The 21,219-nt window shown below is 43.8% G+C and overlaps 1 protein-coding gene across 1 annotated transcript in view; it reads right to left on the minus strand.

The window, feature by feature from the left end:
- Positions 1-10,211: 10,211 nt before the first annotated feature.
- The window catches only part of tom1l2a (target of myb1 like 2 membrane trafficking protein a), a 90,557-nt gene continuing 79,549 nt past the window's right edge, over positions 10,212-21,219 (minus strand). Inside the window, exons 13-15 of the mRNA XM_083780930.1 lie at positions 15,354-15,413; positions 11,652-11,688; positions 10,212-10,894 (exon numbers count right to left, since the gene is read on the minus strand). Of these exons, the coding sequence (XP_083637056.1) occupies positions 10,755-10,894; positions 11,652-11,688; positions 15,354-15,413 (237 nt within the window). The 3' untranslated portion in view covers positions 10,212-10,754. The remainder of the gene's footprint in view (positions 10,895-11,651; positions 11,689-15,353; positions 15,414-21,219) is intronic.

Genomic DNA, 21,219 nt, shown 5'->3' on the forward strand with positions numbered 1-21,219 from the left:
TTAGGAAGCAAATGGACCCAAGTGTATCAGAGTTAAATTAATTCTTTACAGTGATTGGATTTAGAGATAAGAGGCTTGTTTGAAGTGAGGGTCTGCGGGCTAACGTACTGTATGCCAAACTGGGGTCCCCAGCTTAAAACCATATGGAAGCATATTGAAACAATAAAAGAACAATTGTATTACCTAGTGCCAGCACGCACAGGAGATGAGGACTCAGCAGCATGTCAGCCTGGGGGGGTTAATTGGGGGGGTCTTCTAGAAGGGCGTGTGTCCGTGGAGATCGGGCCGGGGGTCTCCTTGGCGTGTCGCCGTTTGTCTCTGTCTTTTTATGTGCTTCCACACGAGGGTGTCTTCACGTTAGCAGATGTGGAGTTCACATACAGTATACTGTGTGTGTGCGTGCGTGCGTGTGTGTGTGCGTGTGTGTGCCAGCTGTGCGAGTTCACACAGTATACAATGATGTCTGGTCGAAACCTGATGTCACAATCACTCTCTCTCTCTCTCGCACATGCACACGCACGCACGCACACACGCACGCACGCACGCACGCACGCACGCACGCACGCACGCACGCACGCACGCACGCACGCACGCACGCACGCACGCACGCACGCACGCACGCACACACACACACACACACACACACACACACACACACACACACACACACACACACACACACACACACACGCACACACGTCCGGCGGCGGGGGCGGGGCAGCAGCGCTGCATATAGGGCCCACTTGAAATTCAAATTGTTCTCAACCCACTTACTATATACAGTAAGTACAGAAACATACTAAACATACTGTATATACAGTAAGTACAGAAACATACTGTATATACAGTAAGTACAGAAACATACTGTATATCACACCAACCCATGTCATTTTAGATTTGAACTTTTTGGCTATTCAAAAACAGCATGGTTGCAATTTGTTGCCTTAAAATAAAGTAAGTATCGGAGCTCTACAAACTGGTGGGCGGATGTTCTTCTTCCTCTTCCTTGCGTGTTTGCCTTAATTGATGCCTGACATCCATACATGCAGCACCTGCGGCCTGAATATAATAGGCATTGAGACAATCTTCTCTGTGATCTGTATACTGGTGTGATCCGTATCGGTGACTGACACCATGCAGTGGTTAAGACATTTGTGACGGAGCACACACACAGAACGACGGCTGCCGCCACACGACTGGTCGTGCCACTGACCTCCCCGGGTCGTGTACACGCAGTTGTAGTTGGTGCTGCCGCGTGGCTGGTCTGGCCCCCACGGCGCATAGTCGGCCCTGGAGCCGTCGGGCCACATCCATCTGCCCTCCACGTAGTAGTCGTTCAGGCCGATCCAGGTCTCTCCCTGCGCCGGCTGCTCGTACTCCGGGATCAGGCTCAGGAGAAATTCGTGCGTCTCCCGGCTGTGGATGGAGTCAGTAAAGGTTATAATAGTTTGGGTTTTTTCATTATAGTTTAGTTTTAGTTTTAGTTTTGACATATTTATTTCTAATTCAGTTAGTTTTAGTTAGTTTTTAGAGCGGGGTTGTTAGTTTTTAATTTAGTTTTTATTTTGGTGAAATGCTTAGTTTTAGTTTAGTTTTAGTTTTTTTCGTTTATTTGTGGGTTAGGGTTAGCGTGCAGGCTACATGCTGCCGTACGGTGCTGAAAACTGCCGTAAAACTTGTTGGAGAAATGAGGAAGTGAATCTAATGAATTTAAAATAATTATATTATAAATATCCGAAAGGCATATAAATATTGATAAAAACTAAAACCAAGGGTATTTTGTCTATAATTTCAGTTAGTTTTGAGGACACACAATACAGTTTCAGTTTAGTTATCTTTTTTTAATTAATTTATATTTTTTAATTAGTTTCAGTTAACTAAAATGTTTTTTTTTTTAATTCTAGTTTTCGTTTTCTTTGTTATACTGTAGTTTTAGTTAACTATTATATAACCTTGGGATGGACGCCAGCTGCAGATCAGCTCCGGGTGGCTGTAGGTCTCCTGGCAGTTCCTCTGGGCTTCGTTCCAGGACAGGTTCACGGGGATGTACTTGTAGCAGCGGCCGTTGAAGCCAGCCCAGAACATCGGACAGCTCCCTTGATCTAGCTTCTCCTCAGCCCAGGGCATGGCGTGCACGGTGCCTGCGCGAGCACACACGCACGCACGCACACACACACACACACACACACACACACAGAAAAAAAGGTGTTTAAAGTCATTAACCCATTCTGACCTGAGATCAGATTCATACGAGGTTTCCACTGGACACACACTGGTCCGATGAACCCATTCTGACCTGAGATCAGATTCTAAAAAATGTCAGTCGCTCTTCGATTTTTCAAAAATAGCAGACCTACAAGCTAGGCTAATCATTTTAGTGCGAGCTCCATCAATTTGAAGTGTCGAGGAGAGAAAAGGGGGTTAGGGAGCAGAGAGAGAGGGAGAGCAGGTATACTGTATGTACTGTACACAAGGGGTTGGACATAAAGTAGTGCCTTATATGTGGGGTTACAGGAGGTCCCCAGCTGAATGATTTACAGTATTTAGGAAGCAAATGGACCCAAGTGTATCAGAGTTAAATTAATTCTTTACAGTGATTGGATTTAGAGATAAGAGGCTTGTTTGAAGTGAGGGTCTGCGGGCTAACGTACTGTATGCCAAACTGGGGTCCCCAGCTTAAAACCATATGGAAGCATATTGAAACAATAAAAGAACAATTGTATTACCTAGTGCCAGCACGCACAGGAGATGAGGACTCAGCAGCATGTCAGCCTGGGGGGGTTAATTGGGGGGGTCTTCTAGAAGGGCGTGTGTCCGTGGAGATCGGGCCGGGGGTCTCCTTGGCGTGTCGCCGTTTGTCTCTGTCTTTTTATGTGCTTCCACACGAGGGTGTCTTCACGTTAGCAGATGTGGAGTTCACATACAGTATACTGTGTGTGTGCGTGCGTGCGTGTGTGTGTGCGTGTGTGTGCCAGCTGTGCGAGTTCACACAGTATACAATGATGTCTGGTCGAAACCTGATGTCACAATCACTCTCTCTCTCTCTCGCACATGCACACGCACGCACGCACACACGCACGCACGCACGCACGCACGCACGCACGCACGCACGCACGCACGCACGCACGCACGCACGCACGCACGCACGCACGCACGCACACACACACACACACACACACACACACACACACACACACACACACACACACACACACACACACACACACACACACACACGCACACACGTCCGGCGGCGGGGGCGGGGCAGCAGCGCTGCATATAGGGCCCACTTGAAATTCAAATTGTTCTCAACCCACTTACTATATACAGTAAGTACAGAAACATACTAAACATACTGTATATACAGTAAGTACAGAAACATACTGTATATACAGTAAGTACAGAAACATACTGTATATCACACCAACCCATGTCATTTTAGATTTGAACTTTTTGGCTATTCAAAAACAGCATGGTTGCAATTTGTTGCCTTAAAATAAAGTAAGTATCGGAGCTCTACAAACTGGTGGGCGGATGTTCTTCTTCCTCTTCCTTGCGTGTTTGCCTTAATTGATGCCTGACATCCATACATGCAGCACCTGCGGCCTGAATATAATAGGCATTGAGACAATCTTCTCTGTGATCTGTATACTGGTGTGATCCGTATCGGTGACTGACACCATGCAGTGGTTAAGACATTTGTGACTAAATTTGACTGAGGGACTGCCATGGGATTCCCCCCCCCCCCATGTCATATGAAAGCAGGGAATCATAGCTTCAGATTGACATATTGGGTTGTTCAGTTTGACCTGCCGGTTTTGGAGATATGGCTTATAGAGCAGAGAAACAGCAAGTTGAGAACACTGACTTGAAAGGTTCACTTTTGTGGTCTCTAACATTACACCTGAATACATGTTTGGGCATGTATATTTACGTGTCGATTTCAGCTCTGACACTTATTTCAGACATGCTCTAGTATGTGATTGATTGATTGAACTATGTATTAACAGTTTGCAGAATTACAGTACATTTCAAGCACAAACTCAATACAAAGACTGTTAACTGTGAGTGGACGACCCAATTAAGCATTACACTTGTTTACAAGAGGGTCCACCATGTTCAATTCATCAAAACATTTAGAGACGTACAAATAGACACTTCTATATAGTCAAAGAACAGAAGAATCTGCCTGTGCTATTAACTCATTTTGAAGAGAAAAAGAAAAAAGGTTTTTAAAGCTGTAATTTGCGCGATGGCAGTCTCTCAGTCAAATCCGGTCACATTTAGTTGTAAAAGAACCACAGCGTGCTCGGGGGGGGGGGGGGGGGGGGGTAGAGGTCACACGTTGCTAGTGTTTTATTGGGCAGTTAACAGACTAAACAACAGACATCTGATCTAGTGTTTTATTGGGCAGTTAACAGACAAAACAACAGACATCTGATCGGAACTGTACGTATTATGTAATATGTCAGCATGGATAAGAACACACGACCAGACACAAATAACACATACTGTAAAAACTGATCCATAGAGTTACACAATTATACCGTAAAGTTTTTAGCAGTGATGGGAAATAACCAAGTACAATTACTCGAGTAATGCACTCGAGTAACAATGTGTAGGTGCTTGTTTCTTCGTAGATTTAAAATGAAAAGACTGTACTGTACTGTACATTAACCAATTAAGCCGTACTTTCGTTTTCTTTTTTTTTTTACGTATATAAAGCCAATCAACGCAATGTGAGCTTGCAAATCGTCTATTTTCTAAAGATGCCGACAGAATTCTTAGAAAGTTTTGACAACATCTTGTGAAAATGGGACATTCTGTCAAAAAAAATTGTACTTTTAACTTTTGGTACTGCTATACTTTTGCTTCAGTACCACATCTCAGTATACTGGTTAAAAGCTTTATTCAGTGAGTGTTAATCCATTCAGGCCTGACGTCGAAATAAAAACTAAAGTCTTCTAAATCCTGACAGTTTTATTAAAAACTTTCTATGTCAGTCGTTCTCAAACATATTCATGTCAAGGTCTCCAAATATTTATGACACATCCCATCTGAAAATATTTTGTTCCAGGAACCAGTAGCAAAGATTTTAGTTAAAAACTCTCTCTGAAAGAACATATATTATTCAAAGATTTCAGGCACATTTTCACGATTTTTCAAAAATAGCAGACCTACAAGCTCGTAGCGCGCCACTCGGTGAGCTATGAGCTTGTAGATCTGCAATTATTTCAATAGCTAAATCATAACGTAATGTTTAAAACAGCAAAAGGGGTTTCTGGTTCCCGCCCCCAAAATGGGTTAATTGTGAGGTTCAGCTGATAGAGAAACACACGTTGTACTGTAAGCCAGTGAGAGCTTCTCACACTGTTTCATGTCGTGGGACCCCCACATTGACATCTATTAGCCTGCGGACCCCCATTTGTACGGCTCTATAGCGGTCACGTTTTCATTACAAGGACCCCCCGTTTCATATGCATTAAGTTATACGGACGCCCATTTTAACGGCATTTCTATCTCTCCGGGACCCCAGTTTATGTCAAATCAATGTTAATTTAACTCTTGAGAGTGTACAAATGGAACCAAAATGGATAGTTAGGAACCATTTGGTTCCTGTAACTACCCCCCCGGACCCCTTGGGGAACCATGCACTGCTGTAAGCCTCATGAAAGCAGGTTAACGTCAAGGCCAGTCCACGTCACACCAAAGACTCGCTGCAGTTTGGGAGATTCTGGGTGCGTTCGGAAATGCGCACCGGGAATGTGGTCAGTTTGTCGAGTGTCACAGAGTGAGTTCAGTGCGTCTTATTCACGAACGACCACAGCTGTGACGCATTCACTCCGGACGACCCCAGCTTCAGGGTAGGGTCGCTCGGTGGACGACCCCAGCTTCAGGGTAGGGTCTCTCAGTGGACGACCCCAGCTTCAGGGTTAGGGTCGCTCAGTGCGGGGCACTCGGCACACCCGGTGTGCAGCGCACTGGATTTTCGAACGACAAACGCACCGAGTGCACTGAATAAACGGACGACAAGAGAGCACACCAGTGCGTTCAGGGCGCATTTACGAACGCACCCTCTGTTGCAGTAGTCACTGATGTTGGGCCGAGAAACCGCTGAACTCCATATTCCAACTAATATATCCTATACTATTGATCATACAACAGCGTCACTTGAGTTTGTCGATCTGCTACTTTTGCTATTGTTGAATTTAAATCCTGAAAAGTAGTAGTTTTGGACGGCTCCATCTTGCGCCACCCTTATCCTTTATCCCTACACTTATTTTGCCATTTTTCACTATTTTGAAAATCTTTTTTTAAATAGTTCAACTAGCCGATCTACATCTACATTTCTTTTTTATAGTAAATAAATGGCAAATTAGTTTAGGGATAAGGGTTAAGGGCTTATTGTGTTGCATTGATGCATGTGGACTAGGCTTCTCACTTCTCACTCTCTCTCTCACGCACGCACCCACACATGCACACAATTAAGCCATTAAAGCATTGCCCATTGCATTGCGTTGGAAGCTAATTTGACACCACAGTTATACGTTTGATTGCAAAGATTTTGATGTCATATTTATTTATTCATTGGAATTGCCTGCATTACACCATGAGAGCTATACTTTAAACTCCAATAAGAACAGTGCAAAAACTAAAGCTAAGGGTTAATCATTTATTTGATTATCCTATAAAATACATTTAATCAATATTACGCTAAAAAGGCAAAAATCAATGTTTTGTTTTAATGTCACTCTGTAGCTATTATATATAATTATGACAAATGAAGAATATTCCCTTAGGTGGAAAGCATATACTGTTAATGTAATAATGAGTAACTCCAACACATGATGGCATTTTTTTTGACAGTTCTTGCCGCCACACTTTAGGTCCCTATAAACTAAAGGACCATACCAGTGTTCCCGCAAAATACTTTACATAAACCTCCACAACTTGAGATAAATATAAATGTTTGTTTAGGTTTGGTCCATAATCATATTACAGTATGTATCCAAATGTTTTGTTAATGTCAGCTAAAACATACTGTATCGAACTTAAAAGCCAATTTAAGACCCATTTAAGCGAACCATTTTGTTGACATTTCAGCACTTTGTCTCCTTTTCAACACATCTCGAAAGACGTGTCGATATCAAGGCATTCATTTAGGCCACCGTCATGTCAGTGAGTGAGGGGCATTTAACAATGTAGGCTGAGATCTACTAAAGTAAAGTATGCACACTGCAGTGCACACGTACACTACAGTATGTGTACATATAAGGACAATCTCTTAACCCATTCAGGTCAGAATGGGTTACTCAGACCAGTGTGTGTCCAGTGGAAACCTCGTATGAATCTGATCTCGGGTCAGAATGGGTTAAAAAGGGACGAGTTGAAAGCCAAACGACAACGGGGAATGAAACGGAACACCTTCACGTGCCAACGCAAGCCATGAATAAACCAACGATGGCAAAAAGGGGTTGGAATGTCAACGGAGCGGCTTTTAGCCTTTCCGAGCGCGACCTTATGAGCACCTTTAAATTCCACTTACAGCTGCTTATAGAGCTTTGGTGCAAATCGTTCAGTCGGCCGCAGAGGAGAGGGTATAAAAACCTCCCCTCGGCGAGGACGTGGTCGAACAGGAATACTTACACGAGCGTTCTGTTTTCTACCCAACGGTCAGGAATGTCAGAAAATCAGACCTTCGTATACTTCGATCAATATACGTAGGCATGCTTCTCAGGGCCTGTTTCGCGAGGACCAAGAATAAAAGTAACATATATACGACCGGGGATTCAAAATAAAACAAACAAGTCAATACAGAATATTCACATGTTCTTTGAGGTATATAGTATAAATAGCATCTGTATATAATATGAGTACATCTTTTACAACAGGGTGTTTGTTAACACTTGGACCCTATAGCATCCATATCCTGGGGGGAGAATTTTACAGTCGGCGAAAATAGGCCGATCTACAAGCTCACAATCCGGACGCGAAACACAACACATTGTGAGCTTGCAGATCAGATGTTTTCAGCCAAGATATAGTGTCGAGTGAAAACAGTACAGAGCCATGGGGATGACTCCGGTCAACGATGAATAGGGTTTTAGTGGTTAATGTATGCTATGGTCATGAAGTGTGGGTCATGACCAAAATAATAAGGTTACAAATGTCCAAAATTAGTTTTCTCTGACGGGTGGCTGGCATCTCCCTTAGAGATAAGGTGAGAAGTTCAGTCACGCGAGAGAGACTCGGAGTAGAGTCGCTGCTTCTTCGCTGGGAAAGGAGCCAGCTTAGGTTTGGGCATCTAGTAAGGACGGGGGGGGGTCCTCGCTGCACGTCCCACTGGGACCAAGGACCAGATGGGGGGGGGGGGGGATTATTATTTCCAAACTGGTCCTCGGAACAACTCAGGATCCCCCCAGGAGGAAGTTACTAATGTTGCTCGAGAAAGGGACGTCTGGAAATCTCTGCTGGAACTGTTACCCCTGCGACCCGAGTCCGGATAAGCGGTTGAAGATGGATGGCTGGATGGATGTAGTACAATTGTTTTGGTTCAGTCAACTATATTCCAATCACTACACCTGGCTGTGTAGATTGCGGTGCCATATTTCTTTCACATAATTTATTATATTACTTTTATTTATTTTTTATATTCTGTGATCTCTATTGGTTTAGCAGGAGGTCTGTGCGCGCGCATGCGTGTGTGTGTGTGTGTGTGTGTGTGTGTGTGTGTGTGTGTGCGTGTGTGTGTGTGTGTCCACTTCTAAAAGTGTGCTTTGTATCAAGAACAAGAAGAAGAAGAGGGCTGGAATCGACGAGTTAGAAAAGCTACTGAATGTGCAAAGTCAAGTCCGTCTTTAAGCGCCCGTTTCCCTATAAAAATAGTAGCCATCTTGTAAACACAAAAAGGATCATTAATTAATATACACAGGTCTGTCGCTTCTTCTCTTTTCTCTTCAAGGTGCACAAACAACATCCGCTCAGTGTCGGGATGCCGTGACGATAACATCTCTCAACAACGCCGAGCTTGATTTAATAATGTTCAAGACGTGACATCGCGTTAAGCGACGATTGGTCATTACAGACGCAAGTTTACATTCTTTGAAATGGCTGAGAAGTGTGGAGGGAAAAGGCTTGCGATCGTCTGAACCACTTTAAAAACCTAGGCGTCCATATTCTGGGGCCGCGTGTCGCTATAGGCGGAATTTTACACGAGATAAATTATTATTAGTTATGTTCCCTATATTCAGCATAGTTAAATACATAGGGCATAAGTTATTGAGTACGTTTGGAATAATTCTATAGACCCCAAAACTCACTTTGCTTAAATAACGACAGTGAGTTCCAACAATGAAGTGGCTATCACCTGCTTTGTTTTGTTTTCCTTTAAGCATTGTGTACAATTTCAGTTTCAAAGCTATAGCAAATGAAATAGCTATTATAATATTTGGGGACGGCAACGTCAATGTTAGCATTAGCAATGCTAATGTTAGCATTAGCAATAACATTAGCAATGTTAGCATTAGTCCTTCTGGCAACACGACAACACGCAAAGTCATTAACGCCCCCCTTCCACTTCCGGACACATCTCAGTATTATCAGGTTAAATAAAATAAAATAAATCTTGAAAATAACTGGAACGTTTTGTAGAAAAAACATAATGACGTTCCCCGCATGGATGGACTATATATAATACATGACACAGCGCTAGTACTTAGTACAGTACAAACCATTAACAAAAGAAAATAGATGCATAAAGTAGCAATAATTAGCTAAACGTAGTCAAATGAACACAGTACAATATACCTCAACGTGTGTCACCTCAGCTAATGCATTAGGAGCGCCTCAGCGCTATGTTTTTTTAAAGCCGCAGTCCATAGCATTTATGTCCGAGTCCGAGATCCCAACCCCGGGTCCGCCGGCTGCCAAACTCGCGCAAGCGCCGTGGAAAAAATCTAGTGGAAAAAATGAGTTTAACGTCATTTAACGTTGTTTAATGCAATCAGACTTTTCTCTTTGGATGTATGGGGCTGCAGTCATGGCCAGAAAGCAGTGTTTTGCCACTCTGTAGGCGTCCGAATCTTTTAAGGCGTTCGCAGCCCACCCATCTGAGCGCTTAACACGGCAGCCCAGGTCATCAGATGGGTGGGCCGCTGGCACGTTCAGAGCATGACTATTTCTGATGATCAATCGATCAAATTTGTCGAGGTCTGGATCCTATATATATCACAGTGAAAAGTAATTCAGAACTTTCAGAATTCAGAATTACTTTTTGTTGTTTGTTTGATGTTATATTACCAAGTGTTTTTCCAATCATTTGGGGGGCAGTGTATCCTCAGTATAGTTTTTCTTTCTTCGCTAAAACAAAAAAAAAAAGGTTATGGACCGCGGCTTTAGCCAACATTCATCCGTTTTTTCTTTTTAGGTCATCTGGCTCCCTCCGGTGGAGCGTCTAGTCTACTACGCTGATATTCAGTAAGCTCTCTCTCCACAGCGAGCAGATCGTGGACGGAAAGCGCGACGCCGCGCCGATCGACAAGCAATGCAGCGATGTGGCGTGGGGGGGGAGCTCGTCTGGCGGCGGTGCTGGGCTTTTGGCGACACAGGATGGCGAGGAGGTGGAAGCAGTCGCTCGCTAGTACCCCCCCCCCCCCCCTGCTGGGCAGTGATGAAATAACGAGGCTGTGATAAGTCCCATGGGGACCCGAGTGAGAGAGAGAGAGACGGGTCCCCGTCGGGGGGGGGGGGAGTGTCTACAAGGCAAAGAGTGTGTCCTCCGTCGTCCGCTCAGGCTTCTTGTGGGAGGAGCTACGGCGAGGGGCGGCGCCGCCGGGCGGAGACGGTAGCGAACCTTCCACCACCTTCACGCGATCCTCCAGGAACTTATCGAAGTCTGGGGGAGAGAGAGAGAGATACGACACGCGTGGTCTCGTCAACGCTTGAAGCAGTGTTGATTTCGTCGACTAAGGGCCGATTCATACTCCTATTTTAGAGCCGAATAAAAGTCGGTTCGGCTCTGTAGAGCCTACAATGTGACGTCATTTGAGGTTCGGGGGCTCTTCGGTGCTACTGAAAATTTCTGACGAGCCGAAATCATTTCGGCACTACAGCGCCGTAACAGCGGTAAAATAGGAGTATGAATCGGCCCTAAAACTATGAGGAAAAATGTTCGTCGACTACCTATTTTCACAGACGAAAACTAAATGAACACTAAAACCAAGACTAAATGTATCGACAATTTTGTCAAGAAAAAAAAAAAAACTAGTCACTAGTGGACAAGAGATCCAGTATGAGTCATTTTACACTTGGTTGCATGCTGATAATAGCCGATCTACAAGCTCACAACGCGTGAGTGTAAAAGTGTAAAATCAGCCATTAAGACGGCATACATTTTAGTCGACTAAATCAACCGTAGAGTTAGTAGACTAAAATCGCATGACATTTAGTCGACTAAAACTAGACTAACATTAAAACATTCCAGGTGACTAAAATGTGACTGAAACTAAATGAAACTCATTCAAAAGACTATATGACTAAAACTAAAATCTAAAATTTGCTGCCAAAAACAACACTGGTTTGAAGGCAGTCCAGCAAAATAAAAATTAAAAAATCTGGCCCACGGCCACGGGATTACGTTAGCTATACATTACCTTCACTGGTCACGCCTTCCTCGACGCCGTCACCTTTCTATCGAGAGACAAAAGAGAACAAGACAAGTCGCTCAGTCAAATTCTCAAATGGTTCGGTTAGTTAGCATCAAGTCAGCTGACCTTACCACACCACAATAAGTCAGCTGACCTTACCACACCACAATAAGTCAGCTGACCTTACCACACCACAATAAGTCAGCTGACCTTACCACACCACAATCGACAATTGCAACAAAAGAAAAGTCGCGATTCCTTCAATTGACAGAAGCGAGAGACGTAACCTATCACAGGTGATAGTGTGCAGTTTGAATCGAGTTGATTTCAATGTCGTTAAAAATACAATCCAAATTCGTTTTCTATCTCATGAACAGGGACTGCCAACGGAAGGAATTTGCACGTTAAGAGAGATTATAAATACCGTGGTTACAGGAGTCACCACTGTGCTTCACCAGAGCGAATAACATGCAATGAATGTCGGGTGGAAACCTCATTATGTTCAAAAATGTTACTTTTCAGGAGTCAACAATAGTACAAAGTAGGGGTGCAGTACTTAGTTTAGACAGTTTTTGGTTTTCCTACAACTACAACTAACCTTAACGCATGTCTAACCAATGACTAGTCTAAACTAAGTATATATGCGCCCCAAAAAGTAGCAGCTCTGCAAGCTCAAAACATGCCAATTTGCGCTGGGTTTCACGCTTGTGGATATGTTTTTTTTACTGTGGATGCTTTTGTGCGACGCTGTAGTGTGTAGGCCGTTCATTTAACACAACGAGTTAGACTATAATGGAGATAAGAGGTTTCTGCCCGACAGCGACGGCATTGTCTTTCACACACCTTTAACGACTCAAACACCTGTTGTTAATTACCCACACAAACATGAACACGTCGGTACGGCAGACATTCTGACGTCCCTCAGTGACAGACCATGCATCTGTCCAACACGTCACACTATACATAATGAATTGCATTTTTATAGCGCTTTTTATAGTGCTCAAAGCGCTTCACAATGGTTCATTCATTCATACATTGGGAGGTGAAGCGGCGAACAGTCGACACCGGCGTCCTCACTTCCCACATTCACACACCGATGGTGGCGAGCTGAAGAGCTCACACCCTTAGAGTATATTATATGAATAGAGACGGCACCCGGAGGAAACCCTGAGGCGAAATGGACAGTGGCCGAATTTGGTATTGCAGCGTGGGCCCAAACACATGAACGCGCTGGTCCGTTGACTATCATTGTGCACGTTCACGACGGACGCACGCTCGTGCGCGTTCGTGCGCGTTCAACGGCAGCACGTTCATGTGTTTGGGCCCAATCACTATTGCAATCCATCCCAGAATGCACTCTGTTCCTACCCGGAAGGAGGAGTGAAATCGCCTCATGCGCTTTTTTTTTTTTTTTTTTTTAAGATATTTTTTTGCGGCTTACGCCTTTTATTGATTTTTTTGAAGGGACAGACAGGAAACGGGAGAGAGATGGGGGGATGACATGCAGTAAAGGCCGTGTCGGGTCCGGGAGTCGAACCCGCGGCACACTGCGACTGGATTACCAGTCCGGTGCCCAGACCGTTACGCTACGGCCTGGGCCGCCTCATGCGCTTTTGAGCAACTTAATGCAAGTGGATGGGAGGAGAACTCGGATGCCATCTCTATTCATATATACTCTAAGCTCACACGGACCGACTTATCGGAGGCAATGTAGGGTTCAGTGTCTTGCCCAAGGACACTTGGACATGTGGACAGGAGGAGGAGCCGGGATTCGAACCACCGACCCAGGGATCATTGGACGACCTGCTCTACCTCCTGAGCCACGGCCGCCCACGTTCCCTTAACAGGTTCACACACAACAACAGGACAGGACATTTACATTTGTTTATTTCCTATATTTTGTTTTTAATTCAAAACATTAAAAAAAGAAGCTTAAACTCTTGATGAATTATAATCAAATTCAATGATTCTTTTCAGTATTCTCATGAAGAAATATAATTACAAAAAAATGAAAATATCCATGAGTTAGGAAACAAATGTTTGAGAAGTATAGTGACAATCTGTAAGCTCACAAGGCGGTGCAAAGCGACTGGTGTTCTCGTAGGTCTGCTATTCACTAGGGCATTCACTTTATTATTTATTATTATTTACTAGGGCATTCACTTCTACTCATTTTTAATAGTAATACTATAGTTGCCTAGTTTACTAGTCGACTAATGTTAAACTATACCTATTATGTAAATAATACATTTTGCAAATATTTGTGCATTTAAAAACTGTGTACATATAACTATAACTATAATCTACCTGATCTTGAGGCCTACAAAATTGAGGATTTTTTTTTCTTTCTTATCAACTAGTCAACTAGTACCAACAAGGTCGACTAGTGGATTTACTAGTTGAATAGTCGACTAGTTTCTTAACCCATTCTGACCTGAGATCAGATTCATACGAGGTTTCCACTGGACACACACTGGTCTGATGAACCCATTCTGACCTGAGATCAGATTCATACGAGGTTTCCACTGGACACACACTGGTCTGATCAACCCGTTCTGACCTGAGATCAGATTCTAAAAATGTCAGTCGCTGGGGGGGGGAACCACTGCTATACTGTATATACGGTAGGCGTTACAGTACCACCCGCCAAATGCATGCAGGATAGAGGAATGGCCATGTCATTCATATTAGCGCTGCTGCTATAAGACTGTTGTAAGTACACGTGTAGTGATCTAGACATCACACACACACACACACACACACACACACACACACACACACACACACAAACCACACCACACCACACACTTGAACTGTTATCATGGGTAAGTTGATTGATGGAAGGAGATTAGATTAATGAGACAGAGATGGTTAATGTTTATGGGAAACTATACGGAAGAATATCTATTATATCATTATTATAATGAGATGGACAGGGATGAAAAGATGTGGGATTAAAGGAACACAAACCAGAGAGAGAGAGAGAGAGAGAGAGAGAGAGAGAGAGAGAGAGAGAGAGAGAGAGAGAGAGAGAGAGAGAGTAGGGATGCATGATCTATTGAATCATCATGCATCGCATATTCAGTTAAAATGGCAATATTAGTGAATCCTGTATTTTCAGCCTACATTTCATTGAAGGCTGCAGATTCAATGAATGTGTTCAGTGTTTTGTGGGGAAGGCTTTCAAAAGGGTCTACCTTATAGAACTATATACTATATATATATATTTTAAATCTCTGCCTCTGCACCCCAAATCACAGTTAACCCGTTTTGACACTTGACACTGACACTTTTCTGAAAAAGCTATGTTTCTATGTCAGTCGTTGTTCGATTTTTCAAAAATAGCAGACCTACAAGCTCATAGCGCGCCACTCGGTGGCGCGCTATGAGCTTGTAGATCTGCTATTTTTCAATAGCTAAAGCACAACGTGATGCTAACACCGAAATGGGTTAAAGTGGTTTGCACACTGGGACGCGTTTTTCGGAAAAACTGATGGAGAAACACGGAAAAAAATCCGAAAAACACGCTCTGTGTGTGTGTGTGTGGGGGGGGACCTTAACTGTATAACGGGAGCTAAAGGTCTGTAAGCCCTACTGTAAAATATTGGTATAGATTAGATGAAGAGAGAGAGAGAGAGAGAGAGAGAGAGAGAGTGAGGTTAGGTTTAAGTTATAAATCGAGGGTAAATCAAGGTAAAGAGTTCTCACCACGTCGGTACAGAGCCACTCCTCTATGTCATCCATGACAGAGGACTGCAATACTGGGATCTATGGAGCATGGACCCCCCAGGGACCGCCGCAAAGCCACACACACACACACACACACACACACACACACACACACACACACACACACACACACACACACACACACACACACACACACAGAGGCACACACACACACACACACACACACACACACACACAGAGGCACGCAGAGAACCACCCAAGCCCGCCATCCATACAAAAACAAAAACAAAAGAACAACATAAAAACAATAATCACCAGAAGAAGCTCAGAAGGAGGGAGATTATACAAAACGAGAGAAAACCAAAAGAAGAAAATCAGAGAAAGCTTAGTCGCAACAAGCCAAAGGCAAAAGGGGGGGGGGGAGGGGGGGAAGGGAAAAACGTTGCTATACCCCCGCACAGACACGCACGCACACACACGCACAAGCACACATGTCGCACGCAAACAGGCACACACGCGCGCACATTCTAGGGCTGGGAATGATTTTGAGACTGGATATCATCTGGAATTAAGGAATTGGTAATAATTATGGAGAGATAATATGGCGTCGTCTTTTACTGGTTTAAATCACTTTGTCAAGTTTGTTCAATCTGCCACTATTTGGAAACTTTGTGACAATTCTAAAACAAAAAAATCAATATCGTCTATGTCACAATATCAATATTGAGGTACGTAACTATACAAAATACTGCCATATTAGATTTTGTCCAGATCGCCCCGAGCCTAGTACACACACACACACACACACACTCACGCAAGCGCACACACACGCACACGCACACGCACAACAAAGAAATACACGCACTTACAAACACACGTGCACGCACACACACACAAGCAGACAGACAGGCGTCCCTTCCCACCAGGAGTCCCCGCGCGGCGCCGCTGAAACACAAGCTGTCCATCACGTCCGGTTAACGATCCGCCGGGCTCAGCTGAGCGTCCGGAGCGCCGCGTCGCGTCCCAGGCCGTGTGTCGTGCTCGTTAACCCATTTAGGCCTGACGTCTGACATAGTTTCTGAAATACCGTCCTACGCTGTATGTTTCTGTATCAGTGGTTGCTCAATATTTCATGTCGAGGACCCCACAAATTATTATGTAATTGGCCGCCGACCCCCCCCCCCCCCCCCCCCCCATCTGAAAATATGTTGTTCCAGGAACCCCCTCAGAAGCAAAGATTTGAGTTGAAAGCGTTCGCTCTGAAAGAATATACATTCAAAGATTTGTGCCGCGTTTTTACGATTTTTCAAAAATAGCAGACCTACAAGCTCGTAGAGTGGCGCGCTATGAGCTTGTAGATCTGCTATTTTTCAATAGCTAAAGCATGACCTAATGCTTAAAAACACCAACAGGGGCTTCCGGCCCAGAATGGGTTAAAAGCCTGTGGCATCGACACGGCTTCAGCAGCTGCTGGCCAATGTGTCACTCGCCGCCAATGCTAATTATTCCATGTCGTTAGCTAATTACCAAATCGCTTGAACATGATTAGGAGATTGATTGGCGAGGGAGAAGTTGAAAAACACAGGGACCCTTGAGGACCGGGGCACACACACACACACACACACACGCTCGCGCACACGCACACACACACACACACACACACACACACACACACACACACGAGCATCGCTACTGCATGACATGCAGTGACTGTGTGTGGTGATGAAGCGGTCATGTCATAATGGATGGGGATGTGTGTGTGTGTGTGCTAGGTGTTGAGACACAGATAGGTCGAGGGGGGGGGGGGGGACTCGGGGATTGGGTCGGCTGCTGACCCCCGGGGCTGATGGGAGGAGGAGTCGCTGGCTACAGTGCAGACTATAGAGGTCACACCCCAGCGCGCATGAGGATGTCGTCACCGTCGTCATTCTATTTCCGTCTAAACCAGGGGTGGGGCTACTTTGACAATGTTCGAAACGCGTCGCATCGCGATGCGTTTTGAACTTGTAGATCAGCTATTTTTGCTATATTTGAATTGAAATCCTGAATAACGTTTTGCTATATTATATATATATTGGACATTAGACATTATAAGCAAACAAACAAATAATTACAAAGAAGACAAACAACAAAAAAGGTGTTGTAACCTGCCATTTCTAATTATTTGTTCGGCCCGAAGAATTGTGTTTGTTGTCATGATTTGTCACAACTCGAGTTGGCTTTGTATACGACGCTTAGAAGGTGTTTAAATAAATAAATACTTTTTTAAATGGAAGGAGGATCATTAACGGGGAATCATTTCCTGGGCCCTGGTAGGGGGGGCGGGACTGCGACGCTATAAATGACTAAGTCATGGTTGTGCTGTTCCACCGAGAGTGTGTTTCATTATGACCAGCACATGAATACTTCACAAAGCCTTATATAAGGTGCGCTATGAGGCATTATACATTATATGATTATTAATGCATCAAAGACCCGACCTTTAAAGGTTTCATGACATTAATTTTCATTTATTTTTCGTTTTTCTTTAAGGTTTCATGACCTCAATTACATCCAAAACAACCTGAACCTTGAACATTCAGTGGATTTTTTTCCCTGTGGTCTGGGATTTTCTCTGTGTCTGCGAAGCCTTTTGAGCTGCAATGAAAAACTACAGCAAAACAGTTAAAACAGTGACATCTGCTGCATGGGAAATCATGCTCGTCATATATGGGATTTGCTGGCTCTTATAAATCACACTCCACGGGAAAATCAGAGCACCGGAAAACCCCCAGACCACAGAAAACCTAGTTCAAAGATTCAAAGTTCAGGTAGTTTTGGGCAATTGAGCTCAAAATGTCACAATCCCTTAGCTGTTCTACTGCATAACCCACATTCCCCGCTATTTAATCCAATATTCTACATTGCCGAGATTGTTTTAGAGCGTATACGCCAAAGTATTTGCAGCTTTCGACCACGAGAATCCGGCGAAGAATTGTCCAATGGTTTGTCGTTGATCAGACGAGCCAGCGGCCATGACAATGCGGAACGAACTCGGCCTGCACAGCATGTTGTAGTCTAAACAAACGGCCCCGTTCACATGCATTGAACTCATTTTCCCAGAAGCCCCTATAGCAGCCCATGAGGATATGACTTGATTTCCAGGTTTCGTCATCATAACGCGACGGCCTCCGGAGAACAAATCTGCCGTTTATTTTTTAAATTACTTTAAAAGGGCGAATTAAACGGCATTAAACAAAATAGCGGGGTTTTGGCGTATTAACGCACAGTGGAACCCTTGGATTAAACAATTAGCCGCCGTCAAAGTGTCAGCCTTTTGGTGTTAGCATCATGCTATGCTTTAGCTTTTGAAAAATAGCAGATCTACAAGCTCATAGCGCGCAACCGAGTGGCGCGCTACGAGCTTGTAGGTCTGCTATTTTTGAAAAATCGAAGAACGACTGACATAGAAACATAGCTTTTTCAGAAAACTGTCAGGATGTAGCGTTTTAAAACACTTAAAGTGTTTTAAAGGTTTTATGACATTCATTTTCTTTTTCTTTTTTCTTTTAGGTTTTATGACCTCAATTACACCCAAAAAACCTGAACTTTGAACATTCAGTGGATTTTCTGTGGTCTGAAGTTTTCTTTGGGTTTTTTTGGGCCTTTTGAGCTACAATGAAAACAGGCAACACAGTGAAAATCTGCTGGCAAATCCCATTGACATGTATGAGATTTGCAGGATCTTACATCACAATCTGCCGGCAAATCAGAGCACCTGTTTGAGCCAGAAAACCCCAGATCACAGAAAATCTACTGAATGTTAAAAGTTCATGTTTTTTGGGTGCAATTGAGATTAGAAAACCTAAAAAAAAATTCCAATCCCTTTAAAGGTATATTCAGTGATTTCACTCAAAGATTCTTAGGTTTCGTTTTTGGCTGGGACCCAAAGCCTTTCATCCAATCAGGATAGAGAGCCAAAAACGAAACCTAAGGTTTTTTGACCCCCAGGGGTTAACTGGGGACAGGGAGGAACTCCTTATATGGTCAGCACACTCTATAGTAGAGAGGATTATCACAAAAAAAGAAAAAAAAAGTGATATTTGAATTAAGTGAAATCACTGAATATACCTTTAAGTAAAGTGTCACCGGGGTTCACTGGGTTCATTTAGGGGTAAACTTGCTGTCGGCCAGGAGCCAACAGGACAAAGAGGTCCTGCAGAGTCTGCTTTTGTCTTGCCTCATGCGTGCGTGTGGAGCAAAAACAAACCCAAAGCGGGGCCACACAGGTTCAGATGATGCTGACCACATTGTCAACGCCGTCGTCATCATCAAAGTCCTATTGAGAGAACAGAAGCCTCTCTGCGTGTCCCCATTGAAGGTAGGCCACCGTTTGATATAAACAAGCACCGCTGGGAGTTCCCCCCCCCCCCCCCTTCCCAGCGGGGCCCGCGAGAGCACAGGCTCTGCCGACCGGTTTTAGAAGTAAGGCAGGTCAGGAAGTATAAGGCAAAGGAAAGGTCGCCCCCGAGTTTCAAAGTCGCGCAGGCAGGAGAACAACAAAAAAAACGACACAAAAAATAAACATAGGGCTGTGTGAGAGGGGGGGGGTCACTGTGTCGTCGATATGCAGTCACACAAAGTTGCCGTATACTCAAAAGTTCAAAGAGTTAACATCAAAACAAGTATCACTTGTGACGGGAGACATGACCGTTAGTCGATTAATTCACTACAACCTGCCGCTGGGCTAGTCGTACAAAAAACAACAACAACACATCTTAGTACATTATTTATCTCTAGATGGTTATCTACAGTAAGTTAGTTATCTCTATCGGCTGTTAGTGTGATCGAGCACAGGAAGATACGTGACAAGATACTCACGGCCACACGGAAGTCTGAGCCAAACGCGCGCAGGGTCCACAGCAATATGTTTTACTGTCTGGATAGTTTTGAAGTTACCACTATAATGTATCAACATTGAACACGCGTTTTTAACGTTTCAAACTTGCCGTGCAGCTCGAGTATCCGCAGCATTCCATTAGATATTAGTGTGTGACTGTACTATTATATATTAGTGTGTGACTGTACTGTTATATATTAGTGTGTGACTGTACTATTATATATTAGTGTGTGACTGTACTGTTATATATTAGTGTGTGACTGTACTATTATATATTAGTGTGTGACTGTACTATTATATATTAGTGTGTGACTGTACTATTATATATTAGTGTGTGACTGTACTATTATATATTAGTGTGTGACTGTACTATTATATATTAGTGTGTGACTGTACTGTTACAAGAGTTACGTTTGACTGAATGGAAGTCCGCACGCAACACAACTGGCTCACGCTTGTTGCCCTGACGTGTCCATGGCGGAATGCAGAGATTCGGTATAGGAAAGGATGAATGAATGGGAGAACCAACCAGCAGCATAATATATAGAGTCATTAACCCATTTTGACCTGGGAACGATTTCTACAAAATGTCTTCTAGATCGTCTCGATAAAAACCTTACGTTTCTATGTCAGTCGTTCTCAAACATTTTCATGTCGAGGACCCCCAAAATTATATGTAATTAGGCGCTGGACCCCCCCCCCCCCAGAAGCAAAGATTTGAGTTAAAAACATTCGCTCTGAAAGAATATATATATTCAAAGATTTACGCCACATTTTCACGATTTTTCAAAAACAGCAGACCTACAAGCTCATAGCTCTATGAGCTTGAAGGTCTGCTATTTTTCAACAGCTATAAAGTCCTTCTGGTCCTTTTAATTCACAATAAGGCACGTGCATATACTGTACATGGTCGCGTTTCGGCGTCACCGTCAAGCCTTTACTAACGCCGAAAACGATGAATTAAAAGAACCAGGAGTGACCTTGGCCTTGACCTCGGCCTATTCT

The sequence above is a fragment of the Protomyctophum parallelum genome (genome assembly GCF_964188405.1).
Source record: "Protomyctophum parallelum genome assembly, chromosome: 13".
Lineage (NCBI taxonomy): Eukaryota > Metazoa > Chordata > Actinopteri > Myctophiformes > Myctophidae > Protomyctophum > Protomyctophum parallelum.